Source organism: Elephas maximus, chromosome 12 (genome assembly GCF_024166365.1).
Source record: "Elephas maximus indicus isolate mEleMax1 chromosome 12, mEleMax1 primary haplotype, whole genome shotgun sequence".
Lineage (NCBI taxonomy): Eukaryota > Metazoa > Chordata > Mammalia > Proboscidea > Elephantidae > Elephas > Elephas maximus.
In genome coordinates, this window is record NC_064830.1 from 9,628,438 (window position 1) to 9,642,659 (window position 14,222).

The 14,222-nt window shown below is 38.2% G+C and overlaps 1 protein-coding gene across 15 annotated transcripts in view; it reads left to right on the forward strand.

Annotated features, from left to right (window-relative positions):
* The window catches only part of SNTG2 (syntrophin gamma 2), a 459,193-nt gene that overhangs the window by 322,373 nt on the left and 122,598 nt on the right, over window positions 1-14,222 (forward strand). For 14 of the 15 annotated variants that reach the window (XR_007519511.1, XM_049902600.1, XM_049902596.1 and 11 more), the window contains one exon: window positions 9,470-9,586. The exons of the other annotated variant lie outside the window; for it this stretch is intronic. Coding sequence is in view for 13 of the 14 variants with exons in the window: in XM_049902600.1 (XP_049758557.1) it covers window positions 9,470-9,586 (117 nt within the window). In the remaining variant the exon portion in view is untranslated. The remainder of the gene's footprint in view (window positions 1-9,469; window positions 9,587-14,222) is intronic. 15 annotated transcript variants of the gene reach the window in all.

The following is a 14,222-nucleotide window of genomic DNA, read 5'->3' on the forward strand; positions in this document are numbered from 1 at the left end:
AAGTGAAAAATAGGATATAACATTATAGGGTGACTGTGTATACATGTGTGACATACAGGAAGTCCCCAACTTACAATGTATTTGAGTTACAATGAACCACAGCACTTATGACTGTATGTTTTGGGGTTTTTTGGGTACATTTTATCATTAAAAATATGTACTACAGACAATGTTAAAATATATCTGTAAGTTTATATGGAATGTTTCCAACCCCCAAAGACAAAGATCACGTTTATAAAGATACTGATAATAAAAGGCAATAATAATTAAAACTTAAAAAAAAAATGAGGTATTCAAATTACATCAGAACTGACTCGTGATGGAGTCATCAGAACAGAACTGCATCATGAATCGGGAGCTACCTTATATACAGATTTAAACGGAATACACCAGAATGTCAAAATGTACAGATAATGTATTTATGATCTCTGGGCTACAAGGTTATTGATGATTTATTTTCTTTACATTTTTCTCTATTTTTCAAGTTCTTTACAACTAGAAATAATCTGAGGGTGAAATGACTTATTTTAAAGTTAGAGGAGTACGAAAATATCTGCAGCAGAGGACAAGATGGTTAGGAAGTTTGAAAGGATTTTTATAAGAATAACAGGTTACTGCCAATTTTATTTAATTAACTTTGACAAATATGAGATTACTTATAAATATAAGTAATTTTATATTGGTCTGCGACTTTTCTAGTTCCTTCCACAGGCTCCTGTCTCTAAGACCTCTGGCTAATTTTAACAGATTTAGCTGTGGATTAGCATTGTCTCCTTGTTTGACCTTTGTGTAGCTGTCTAGAGATTTGCTGCCTGAAACGTAGACATCTTCCCTTGGCTGTTAAGCACACCCTCCCTTCTTTCCCCTGCACAGCACAAGTTAGTACCAACATGAAGCAGTCTTCAAGAGATAAATACAAGCTAGTTTCCCCGATTGCATAAGTTAATAATAATAAAGTATATTCTACTTACAGCTAAGAGGGTTTAAGGCAACTTAAACATAGATCACTAAATTAAATAGAGTCTATGCGTGGGGGACTCCCTAGCAAACAGACACTAGAAAAAGGAGGAAATCACTCTGGAAGAGAGCACTGTGTTCAGAGTCAAAATTCTTTCCATGTGTTGGGTGAGTCTTGTAATACCCCATGATGCTTAGTTTTCTTTTCTTTCTTACTTTGATTAGGAGTAGCCATCGTCATAACCACAGCCACCATTTACTGAGCACTGCACACCAGGCAAAGCACTTTATGAACGTGTTTGTTCTTCTCAACAGCCTCCTAAGGGAGGAGTTCACTCAGTTTTACAGAGAAGGAACATGGGGCATAGAGAGGTTGAATTACTTGCTGCCCAAGGTCGAAAAAGGAGCAAGAAAAAGATCCTTGAATGAGTTTGCTGCTTATTCTGGCTCAAAGCCTGTGAGGTCCAAATAAGGTAAAGATTGTGAAAGGACGGACCTCCGAGGTGCAGATGCTAGACAAATATGATTATTTTTTGCCTTGGTGGCACAGTGTTTAAGAGTTCGGCTGACCAAAAGGTCAGCAGTTCTAATTCACCAGCCACTCCTTGGGAACCCTGTGGGGCAGCTCTACTCTGTCCTGTAGGATCGCTATGAGTCAGAATTGACTGGATTGCAGTTTTTTTTTTTTTTTTTTTTTTTAATTCAATCGAGAAGAACAGGTTACTAAGATTGAACTTTGAATTTGATTAAAACTTTGCTGGAAACTAAAGAAATATATTGATCAATAGATGTATAGACAGTTTTCATTTTAGTTAGGAAAAAAATCTAAGTTTAGCTTCTGTCTTAGTTATCTAGTGCTGCTATAACAGAAATAATACAAGTGGATGGCTTTAACAAACAGAAATTTATTTTCTCACAGTTTAGGAGGCTGGAAGTCCGAATTCAGAGAGAGCTCTGCCTCCAGGGAAAGACTTTCTCTGTCGGCTCTGGAGGAAGGTCCTTGTCTCTTTAGCTTCTGTTCCCTGGTTTCTTGGAGATCTCTAGGTGTCTTGGCACCTATCTTAGCCCATCTCTCTTTTGCTCCTTTGTTTAATCTCTTTTATATCTCAAAAGAAATTGACTCAAGATACAGCCTACACTAATCCTGCCTCATTAACATAACAAAGGCAACCCATTTCCAAATGGAATTATAACCACAGGCATAGAAGTTAGGTTTTCCAGCACATGTTTTGGGGGACACAATTTAATCCATAACAATTTCAAAGATAAAAACAAAAAAGCTTTTACTAAGCTCATGTATTCCTATGGGAAGACAATGATTATTATGGTGGGCATAATGTTACCTACGGTTTTATACAAGTTATAGGAAATGCTGTTCAGATGGATGATCTAAAACGTCAGCAGTTCAAATCCACCAGCTGCTCCTTAGAAATGCTATAGGGCAGTTCTGCTCTGTCCTGTAGGGTCACTGTGAGTCAGAATCGACTTGATGGCAACGGTGCATATATCAAATAAAAGAACTTTTCTGGGGAGCTAAGATAATGTAAGCTAATCAAACCCAATTCCGACTTACAGCGGCCCTATAGCACAGAGTAGAACTGCCCCATAAGGGTTTCGAAGGCTGTGATCTTTACCGAAGCAGGCTGCCACATCTTTCTCCCGTGGAGTGGCTTGTGGATTTGAACTGCAGATCTTTGAGTTAGCAGCTGAGTGCTTAACCACAGCACCACCAGGGCTCCTTTTTAATGTGAGCTAGGTACGGTATTTCCAAATAGTTACCGCATATTATGGAGTACGATGCCAGTGGAATCTAGGTGAATAAACAGTTAATATATTCTTTAACAGACTGTCTCAAATACCTGATGTGGTAAATGAGTTTGTTGGGAGCTAAAGTGGAGTGATTTCATGCTCTGTTACAAAATGGCATTGCTTCTGTCAGGCCTGTTTGCTTTGGATAGTAAACAAGAAGGCAGAGAGTTTCAGTTCTGTTAAAAAAGATAAAGAGTGAGGCAGTTTGATCTGGCCTTAATGTATGCAAATTTGAGGGGAAAAAAAAATCCTGGCTTTTATGCTGAAGGCAGTCTCTCTTGTGGCAGTACAAAGTTCTAGAAAACACTTGCAGGAGCTCAAGACAGTCCTTTGGGGTGCAGGGAGAAAATATCTAAACTGCTATTTGCATTTTATCCAGCAATTAGAAAGATGTTCATATTACTAAGATTTCGTATACACAGTGACAATAGCATGTATATGTTATGTATGTGTTGTTGTTAGTTGCCCTCAAGTCAATTCTGACTCATGGCGACCCCATGTGTTACAGGGTAGAACTGCTCCATAGGGCTTTCTTGGCTATAATCTTGATGGAAGCAGAGCACCAGACCTTTTCTTCCATGGTACCACTGGGACAGTTCCAACCACCAACCTTTAAGTTAGCCTTCAAGCACTAACCGAAACGTGTATAATAGGGAAATATGCTGAGAAAATTGTACTGACAGGCGGACACCATGGAAAGAGGAGTTTGGAGACAGCTGAAAAAAATAAATCAGGAACACCTTCCTGTTAGGTCCCTGAGTGGCGCATTCAGTTTGGGACCAGCCGCTACCTAAAGGTTGGCTGTTCGAACCCACCCAGCAGTGCCGTAGAAGAAAGGCAGGGTAATCTGCTTCTGTAAAGATTACAGTCAACAAAACCTTAAGCAGCAGTTCTGCTCTGTAACTCCTGAGGTCGCCATGAGTTGGAATCCGTTCAGTAGCAGTGGGTTTGTCTTTTTTGGGTATTCCTCGTTAGAGGGATTCTAGTTAACAAGACCAAAGCTTACCAATTCACCAGGGTTTCCTTTAACAAGCATAGTCAAGGCACTCCATTCTCACCCCATAGGCTCTTCGAACAAGGACTGCATTGTCTGGAAAGCTGAGTAAGTTAACAATAGTCTATACACCAAAAAACCCAGTGCTGTTGAGTCGAATACTGAAACAGATGTAGTCTCCTAGCCAAGATACACGCATACACACACACATTATGAACGTCATATAAGCGGTCTCACTTATAATAAATGGCCTTTGTCCTTAATTCATTTTCCAGCCCAGTTCTGTAAAACCGTTAAAGTAGAACCCATGTCTGTCTTTAATTCACAGCATTGGTGACAGAAACCTGAGGAAAGCTCTCTGAGATCAAGGACCATCTTAGCTATCCTTGCATTCCCTACACCGCCGCCCACTGGTCCTTTGTCCACACAGATGGGCAGTAAATGTGAAATTGCTTTGGGGCAGCAGATCTAAGAGAAGTTAATACTGGGCCCTTTAAAAGCAGAAAGCGTGTTTTTTTTTTTTCCTCATTCTGAACAGTAAACTCCTGATTTTGGTATGTAGCAAAGAGGAAATAATATTTGAATAAATACTAAAAAATAAGAGTGTTTGGCAACTGCTGAAATTGACCAATGAAACCAAAAGAAAAGAGAATTAGAAGGATAATACAAAGGCATAGAGTTTAGATCTGTAGACTCTTATTTCTTGGAAATAAAATGACCATGTAATTTATCATCCAAACTGGGACACTTTTATCTGGGACAAAAGCTAACCTAAAAGACAGCAAACATAAATTAAAATTGTCCCAGGGAAACTGGAACAAATGTTCACCCACCTAAAATAGTAAGCAGTTCTGTATAGCCCCAAAATACGTTTCTTCCTGAACAATCTGAATTAAAGGGAATGCAGTGGAAACCAGAGATATACCAATGACTTTCTCCTCAAATCCTAAATAATCTCGGTAATTTTGGCTTTTTCTGCGTAAAGGAACAGACCAGCTGTAAAGTAATCATCTTATGTGTATGCTTAACTAATTATCTTGACTAGTTTAGGCCAAAAATATGGACTTTCCCATAGAAATGTCATCGGAAAAGATAAGTGAAAATATATTATTTTTTTAATGGTTTATGTCCTCTTATTGTAATTATGGTGATACATTCAGGTAAGTGTTCATAAAATTATAATATACATTTCTTGGAACATGTAATAAGCCACTAGAAAATCCATAATGTAAAAGATAAAATGAGCTTCCCTTAATATAATTTATGAACTCCATGTACTAAAAAAGATTCATAAAGCAGCCAATGTTCCCAATAATAGCAAAGCTATTATTTATTTATTTTCTGATTAAACTTAGCAGAACGGAGTTACATATGGAATTTAAGTTCACATCCAGCTAACAGAAATTTAGGTTCATAACAACCTGTATTATTGTCATCTTGACCAGGAAACTACCTCTTCGTTCTCTATTCAATATACACCTCCTTTTGAACTATGTGCCAAGCACTGTGTTAACCACATTAAAAAAAAAAAGGAAAAAAGTATGTATACATATATATGGAGCGCTGGTGGCTGATGCAGTGGTTAAAATCTCAGCTGCTGACAAAATGGTTGGCGTTTTGAATCCACCAGCTGCTCCTTGGAATCTCTATGGGGCGGTTCTACTCTGTCCTGTAGAGTTGCTATAAGTCGAAATGGGTTTGATGGCAATGTTTTTTTTTTAACCACTACACCACCAGGGTTTCCCCATGTGTGTGTGTATATATATATATGCACATATATATCGCATTTTCATATGTGTGTATGTGTTACCACAGACCGGCAAAGAGGTGTTTCCATTTAGTTATTTAGTGGTTCGTCTGGATTGTGTTTATTTTCTGTCCTCTACCCGCTTACTGGAAAGCCTGGTGGCATAGTGGTTAAGTGCTACGGCTGCTAACCAAAAGGTCAGCAGTTCGAATCCGCCAGATGCTCCTTGGAAACTGCGGGGCGGTTCTACTCTGTCCTATAGGGTCGCTATGAGGCGGGATCAACTCGACGGCAGTGGGTTTGGTTTTTTTTTTTTTTTTTTTTTAGCCCCTTGCTAACTCAGTATTATATACAGGATCTCAGTAAGATTCCTAGTAATAAATACAGTATCAAGTCAGATTTGTGTGCTTGCCACTGACTCTTAAGAGCTTTCAGTAAATTTAGGGTTTAGTCAATTTCCTATATTTTCTAGAAATTCTGGTTCCAGGTTTTGATGGTGATTGATAAAAGAAAGGCCTTCCCCCTCAGCCACCCTGATAAATACAATAAACATATCTTTCTGTACTGAATTATAGGGCTGCTCATAAAGATAACTCAAAATGAACCCAGTGCCGTCCAGTGGATTCCAATTCATAGCTAACCCAAGGTTAGCAGCTGGGCTGTCAACCACTGCAACGCCAGGGTTCCAAGCTATTAAATAGATGGAGACTCACTGGCTCTTTCTTTCAAGAAAGAGGAAAGAGTGACCAACTGCCAATACTGTGTTACATAGAGTAGCTCACAGGTAAAAAACATGGTTCTTCCCCTCAAAAAGCTTGTGGTCTAATCAGGGATCCAGTGGGAAGTGCTATGAAAGCATTGACCACACTCCTGCCAAAGATGATAATAAAACAAAAACAAATCCGCTGGCGTGGAGTTGATTCCAATCGCTCTTAACCACTGTGCTACCAGGGCTCCAAAGGTGATAATAAAAAATCGAAAAACCACACCCATTGCCATCGCATCAATTCCGACTCACAGAGACCTTATAGGACAGAGTGGAACTGCCTCATGGAGTTTCCAAGGAGCGCCTGGTGGATTCGAACTGCTGACCTTTTGGTTAGCAGGGGTAGCACTTAACCAGTATGCCACCAGGGTTTCCAAAGGTAATAGTAATAAAGAAAAAACAAGAAAAAAACCCGCTGCCATTGAGTTGATTCCGACTCATAGCGACCCTATATGACAGAGGAGGTAATAATAGAACCGAATAATTATGTAGCATTTTATGGTTTTAAAGGTATTGACATACACCTTACCTCATTTACTCCTGGACACAGACATGAAGTGGGTTGTGCTACTCCCGTTTTACAGACAAGGACATTGAAATGCAGAGAGATGAAGCAAATGCCAGGACCACCCTCTGAATGAGTAATGGGGAGACCAGGGACCCACAAAGGGCCTTTGGACTTAAGCCCAGAGTTTTTGCTAGTAAAGTAGTAGTACCCCCTGCTATTCTAAAGTGTTGCCCAGCAGTTACAACCCCATAACCTAATTAGGCAGCTCTGACAGAAAGCAGAGTAACCAAGCAAGTATTATTCCAGAGCTACAGTAGAGCTTATTAGCTTTTATAACTTTAAGAGGAAAAAAAATCCATACAGCAAGCCATGCAGCTTTAGACCCTTTTATAGTAATGACTTGGTTTGTAAAACCTCACCAACTGTTCAGTACCACTTAATTAGCTTTGGCTGTGTGATGGTATACTACCTTAAGATAACTAGTACAGCTTATTTAGTACTATCATATTCAGTCTTTATATAACCGAGACGTTTCTGAACAATCCTCAGCATATTATTTTTCTTTTTATGTAAAAGTCATTGTGTTTGCTCTTCATTGTTTTTAGTAAATGCACTTAAAGTTAATCCTATCCTGAATAAACTACACAAGCCCTTATCCTCATGCAATAATGAATTGGGAATTAAATAACCACCCATTGAATTCATGTTGATTTTAGAAATATCAAAAAAAAAAAAAAAAAAAAAGCATCTGCTAAATTAGCTAGAAAAACGACCTGAGTTTTAACGACGGAAGTTGAGTACATCTTATAATTTACAATGGTATTAGTGTGACCTGACCAGATAAAAAGGGCAAAACTCAATGAGATATTTTTAAAATAATCTCAGTATTTGGCTTTAAATCCACAAGAAATTCAAGTAGTCAATTATATTGTACTGGTTTTTTGTACAGTACTAATGCCGTCTGCACAGTGTATTATCTACACCCCACCTGTGAGGGTTTTCTGTCATATGGTATTAAATTCTTACAATGATCACGTGAGGCAGATGATGCTAGTCCCATTTTATGTTGAAAAACTGAGGCTCTGCAAAATTACGTATTTCTAAGAACTCATGATTTTTTAAAAAATAAGGTTATTAGTATCATAACATTAATATGTTATGTGTTACATTGATGTGGTTCCTACATTTTAATAGAAATAAAAATTTAAGCTGTAAGAAGCTTAGAGGTTCAGGACCCAATGAAATATTTGGGTTATTTATAGACCTCTATTTTTTTTATCTAGGACAGCCTGATGAGACAAAATTAAAACTCTGAATTCTTTAAATTATTTGTATTCAACACTCAAACTCATAATAATTTTCACTGTTTAGCTACGATTACAACTATCCACCAAATCATAGTCCCTATTTTTCTCTTTTCTGTGACTAAAACTGCTGTTGGTGGAAATCTTATTTTGTTATTACTATTATTATTTTGTCTTGCATCTTGAGGTTTAAACCAGCTTATCGTTGACCTAAGAGTGAGAACTGTCAGAGGTTTGTCAAGTAAGAAATTAAAACAAGAAATTACCTACTTTGAAAGCATTCCAATTGTTATTTCATTCACTTAAATAATTCTATGGAGGCCACTCCAGATAAACACTAGATTCTCAAACTTGAAAGATGCCTAATGTCATGGGTAGTTAGCACCATGAAACAGTTTGGGGAGAAGTTTATTTCATAAAGTGTTTCATATGTCTATGATAAATTCCTTTTCATTTTTTTAATTTCAAGTTGTTTTAAGTCTATTGCATATGAATATGTTAATTGGTTTTCTTTAACGTGGCAAAAATGAAGAAGTGAAGAAATGCTGAAATACGTTGTTATCACTTACTATGAAGTATGACCCAGTGCTGTCGAGTCTGTGTCAAATTAAAATTTAGGTAAGACACAGAAATTTTAGCTTACCTTGAATTCATGCACCAAATTATTAATTTGTATTACTATTCCCACTAAGCTTTTGATAATATTCTCATTTTTATAATTTTGGTGTAAAAAGATTATAAATACTCAATACCAGTGGTAAGAATCTAATGTTTTTGTATTAGCTTCACTGGTGTTAAGAATTTAAATGATAAAGAAAAGCATAATCAGTTTTTCCATATATGTCAACTTGTGTATTTACTATAAAAATAGAATTAGCTGTTTTTACAACATCATAGAAAAATCTGAAATACTAATTTCTAGGAGAGTGTAATCCGATAGTGTATTTTCTAAAAATACATGGAACGTGCAACTCTATTGAAGCAGAGAAGTTGATCATTGGTCAAAACTGAAAATATATAAAAGTTGCTATATAGAACCTTCGAGCCCAGGTGACGTGGTGGTTAAGAGCTAGGCTGCTAACCAAAGGTCAGCAGTTCAAATCCACCAGCCACTCCTTGGAAACCCTATGGGAATCGACTTGACGGCAACAGGTTTATAGAACCTAGCCCAATACAAATTTGAATGTTCAACTAAAGATGTTATACGTTCATATCACGTATACTTGGTTTTTGAAAATTGAGCTAGACTTTTCCACATTCTACTGATTTTAAGTGTCCTGAAACACTGGGAGGACAGCTTGTTTAATGTTTGTTCTTTCTACTCCTGTGACAGTATGTGCTTATTAAGGCTTGGTTTTTAATTTTCAAAGGTTTCCCTCTGCAGGTTGTACATATGGGGTGGGTAAATGAGAAACCTCAAGGAGCTGACTCCTCTCAAACCTTCAGACACAAGTTTCTGGCGCTGAAAGGCTCGTCCTTCTACGTTTTCAGCACCCCTCCGGTAAGGACCCCGTTGCATACACCCGGGGGTGGTTTGTGGAGGAAGTTGTTTCTATCAGAGCAGCAGCAGTTACATCTGGTGTTGGAGAGCAAACATAGAGGTGTTTTGTCAGGCCCAAAAGCAGAGAGAAGGCAGGAAGGGACAGGAAAACTGAAACGGAACCCCGGGTGGAGACGGGGAAAGTGATGACACGTCACGGGGTTGGCAGCCAATGTCACAAAACAGTGTGTATCAACTGTTTAATGACAAAGTAATTTGCTCTGTAAATTTTTACCTTAATTTAAATAAAGGAAATAAAAAGATTATCTACAAAAATAAAAAAAATAATATACTGCATGTGCCTTTTATTGGTAAATTCTGGGTTTTTAAATAAACTTTACATTGAAATAATTACAGATTTAAAAAAGGTGGCACATTTAGTACAGAACATTCCTGTGTACCCTTCACGCAGTTGCTTCTGGATGTTAACAACTTATGTTAAAAATTGAGAAAATAACCTCAATATGATACTATTAACTAAACTACAGAGCTATTCAAATTTCACCAGCTATTCCATCTGATATACTAGGATCCAATCCAGAATAACACACTGCATTTAGTAAATTTTAATAAATTTTTAATACATTTAATTTTTAATTGATTGACGCAGCGAATTTACATTAAGGAGCCATCTAAATATTTGCGTAAGTAATTGAATCTCCTCAAAACAAATGCAATAAAGCTCTTTGACATTTCTTGCTAAATAAAATTTTATATGCTCTTGTCTAACCAAGTAAAACTAGGAAAGAACTTGAAACTCAAAAAAAGAAACATAAAAATAACTTCAGATAACCTGGATAACCTCAGTTCAGGCTAGGCAGTGAGGCACAGGCGGTCTTGGAGTATGATTTATGATTCCGAAAGGGTGGCCATTAATAATCTACCGTTGTTGTTACTGCTTCAAGCAGAAGTGCCTCCCAGATTACTATTAAAAGCAAAAGTGCCTCCCAGGTTACCATTAAAAAAAAAAAAAATTACCATTAGAGACTAAAAATCACCGCAGAGCAGCTCAGCACCTAAGGTGAAGCCGTGAGGAGGGGAAACTATCCCAGCTTCGTGTCCATCGGATCTAAGACTACTCAGCTCATCTGCAGAAACTAGAGTGTGCCCACCCTCTCAGGACTGGGGGGCCAGAGGGGTGGGAGCCAGAAATGACAAAATGCCCTCAGATGACACAACTGGGAATTCCTTAAGGAACCTTACTTAATTTTTCTGTTCTGAGGAGTCAGTAAGACTCTCTGTGTATGTTTGGTCTCCACATACAACATTCTGAATTGTCCGGAGTGCTTGAAATACTTCATCAAAGCTCTATGCCGTTGAGAGCAAAAAACTACTTAATCCATATTCGCTGCCGTTTTCAACTTCATTGACAGAAATTCTCACTTTTTGTTTTTGAGCTCCACAGTGACCAGATGGACAATGTCATACTTTTTTTAATTAATATTATCATGTTTTGCTTGTTTATTTTAAAATTCAGTGACCAGTTTTCTTTGCATTGATCCGTGTCACAAATACCCCAGCAGACAGAGATTGCCTGGCCTCCGTTGCTCAGATTTGCCAGAAGCAAGCAATCCCACCTCTGGCGACCATAATACCTTGTTTAGAAATTTGAAGCCTGTTCAAACCTCTGCTCTAAGGCAAAGGAATAACTGACAAATCGAAATCAGTATAACACCCAGGCTCACGAGACCCTGCACCGTGTTCCACGCGTGCACACAACACGTCCGTGCGTCTTTGCAGACATATGCCTTCCTTAATTACTTCTTGTCTTTCTACCCCAGTATTGCCTTTTCCAGCCTGTGTATTTGTCCTTTTTTTTTTTTTAAATGAAGTTATGACATCTTCTAAATTACAGATATTTTAAGCCTATGTAGAATGTACTACATCTTTTCCTAAATACTTTCGGTCTTCCTGATACTCTGGGATTGAAACTAATAAACAGTTGGAGTTGTGAATTGCCAAAGCTGAGTTTACCTGATCGAACAGAAAGGACAGTAGGTGAAAAGTCTGACCATCAGGCGTCTAGTCCCAGTCTGACCATTTTTTAAATCTCTCCAAACTTTAGTTTCCTCTGTGAAACTAATTGGAATTTCCCAGTCTGGTACCAAAAAAAATTAAAGTTTCAGCCACTCAGATGCTGTGCTGGTGGCCGGGGAGAGTCCAGGCACTGCAGTGAATCTGCGATTTAGCCCTCAGGAGCTCTTGGCACCCAGAGAGATTTTGTCTGACTTTGTGGATAATCCTAATAAAGCCATTTAGCTTCCTTACAGCTGGCCATTGAAGTCCCACATGACTTGATAATTACATCTGATCATTAGAGCCCTGCATAACTAACACACTAGAAACTTTGGAAATTGCATCTTTTGAATTCGCTGGGGACAGCCAGCACATTCTGTCTTCTGTTTGGCCTCCATTTAGAAGGTGTTTGCCGAAAGCCAGGCACTTTGCAGGAAGTGCTTATGTTCTCAGAAGCATCCGTCTCTCCAGGTGTAATGAGATGTAGAGCCCCAGCTCCAGGAAAAAGGTGGATCTGCTTAATCAGGTTTTTAAACATAAAATTTCTGGTGTTTTTTTTTTTTTTCAAAGAAATATAATGGTGATTTCAGTTTACCAGAGCACTGGTTTCATGATATCGTGTGACATCAATTTTATTTTTATTTTCATTTACCAAAAACCAAAGCCATTGCTGTTGAGTCAATTCTGACTCATAGCAACCCTAAAGGACAGAGTAGAACTGCCCCAGAGTGTTTCCAAAGAGTGCTCATGGATTCGAACTGCTGACCTTCTGGTTAACAGCATAGCTCTTAACCACTGTGCTCCCAGGACTCCATTTTCAGTTGCAGGATTTTTAAATCCTTGAAAATATTAGGTGTTACATCTCACATTTAAATTATATTAAAATGTCATAAACTCTTAGACCTGTTTTTTTTGTTTGTTTTAAGTTTTGTTTGAGGACAGATTCACGGGCAAGTGGTGGATCAAAAAGGAAAGATCCTGGAAAATATGTTGTGGTGAATTGAGACTGTGGACCATTTATTTTCAAAGGACCATCGTATAGAAATAGGAACATAAATAAATAAAAAGAAGAGCTAATCTTTTCCAGGGACAAGCTAATAAAAAAAAATGTAAAATTTAACAGCTATCATTTGATTTTGGAAAATTAATGAGAACTTGGCAAGAAGTGGTTGTTTCAAGCTACCGGGAGCCTCAGCATCCGCTTCAGCGGAGTGATCATATGTTCCAGTTTACATAGCTCAATTCCAGTCTGCAGTCTTGTCTAGGCATAATTATTAAGAGCAATCACTTTCAGTCTTAACCGTGTGGGCAGTTTAGACTTTAAATTGTATGGTGTCCCAAACTATTGTAGACAACATATATATTTTTGTGTTCAGTTGTCAACCAGTGATTGCATCTGCAGACGTGGCTGAAAAAAATGAATATGGAGGTAACTATTTTTGCCACCAAGTGCAAAACAAACAACTCTCTTTAAGTTTTTGAAGACATTGGAAAGGTACATATTTTACAGAAGAATATAACCCAGTTCATGATGATTTTGTAAGCTTGATTTTAATTGGCTATTGGACCTGACGTCCCCCCTCTCAAATTTTTTTGAGTATAGGGTCTATAAAACACATTCACAAAGAGACTTTAAAAATCTTTATTTTATTACGGAACACATACTTTTTAGGAATTATTTAAAACTGAAATCATTGCTTGACTCAGTGGCAACATTCCAGAGAAAAGGGATCAAGGTGTTGACTTTCTGGAACATTTTATCTAATTGGAGCTGCAGAACGCACCTTATGCAAGAGGAGAAAGTGTCCTTCATGTGCTCCCATTTCTTTTCATTAAGAGCAATTTAAAGTTAAACAAGGTATAATTTTTAGCCATGTGTAATTACCTTTTGGCACAGTGGTTAACAGCTACAGCTGCTAACCAGAAGGTCAGCTGTTCGAATCCACTACCCACTCCTTGGAAACCCTATGGGGCAGTTCTACTCTGCTCTCTAGGGTCACTATGAATCAAAATCGACTCCACAACACACAACAACAACAACAAAATATCTAAAAGAGCGTACATTCAGAGGCATTAACCTCTGGCTTCTCAGGTTCGGAGGGGCTTCATCCGCTCACAGCTGTGGCATGTTGTTGGAAATTTGAAAATTTGTTGTCAGGTGCCGTCGGATGGGTTCCAACTCATAACGACTTTATGTACAGCGAAACGAAATGCTGCTGGGTCCTGTGCCATCCTCACAGTTGTCGCTTTGCTTCAGTCCATTGTTGCAGCCTCTGTGTCAATCCCTCTCATTGAGGATCTTCTTCTTTTTCACTGACCCTCTACTTTACCAAGCTGATGCCCTTCTCCAGGGACTGATCCCTCCTGATAACACATCCAAAGTATGTGAGACGTAGTCTCGCCAACCTTGCTTCTAATGAGCATTCTGGTTGTACTTCTTCCAAGACAGATCTGTTCGTTCTTTTGGCAGTCCATGGTATGCTCAGTGTTCTTCGCCAACACCACAATTCAAAGGTGTCAATTCTTCTTCTGTCTTCCTTATTCGTTGTCCAGCTTTCGCATGCATATGAGGTGATCAAAA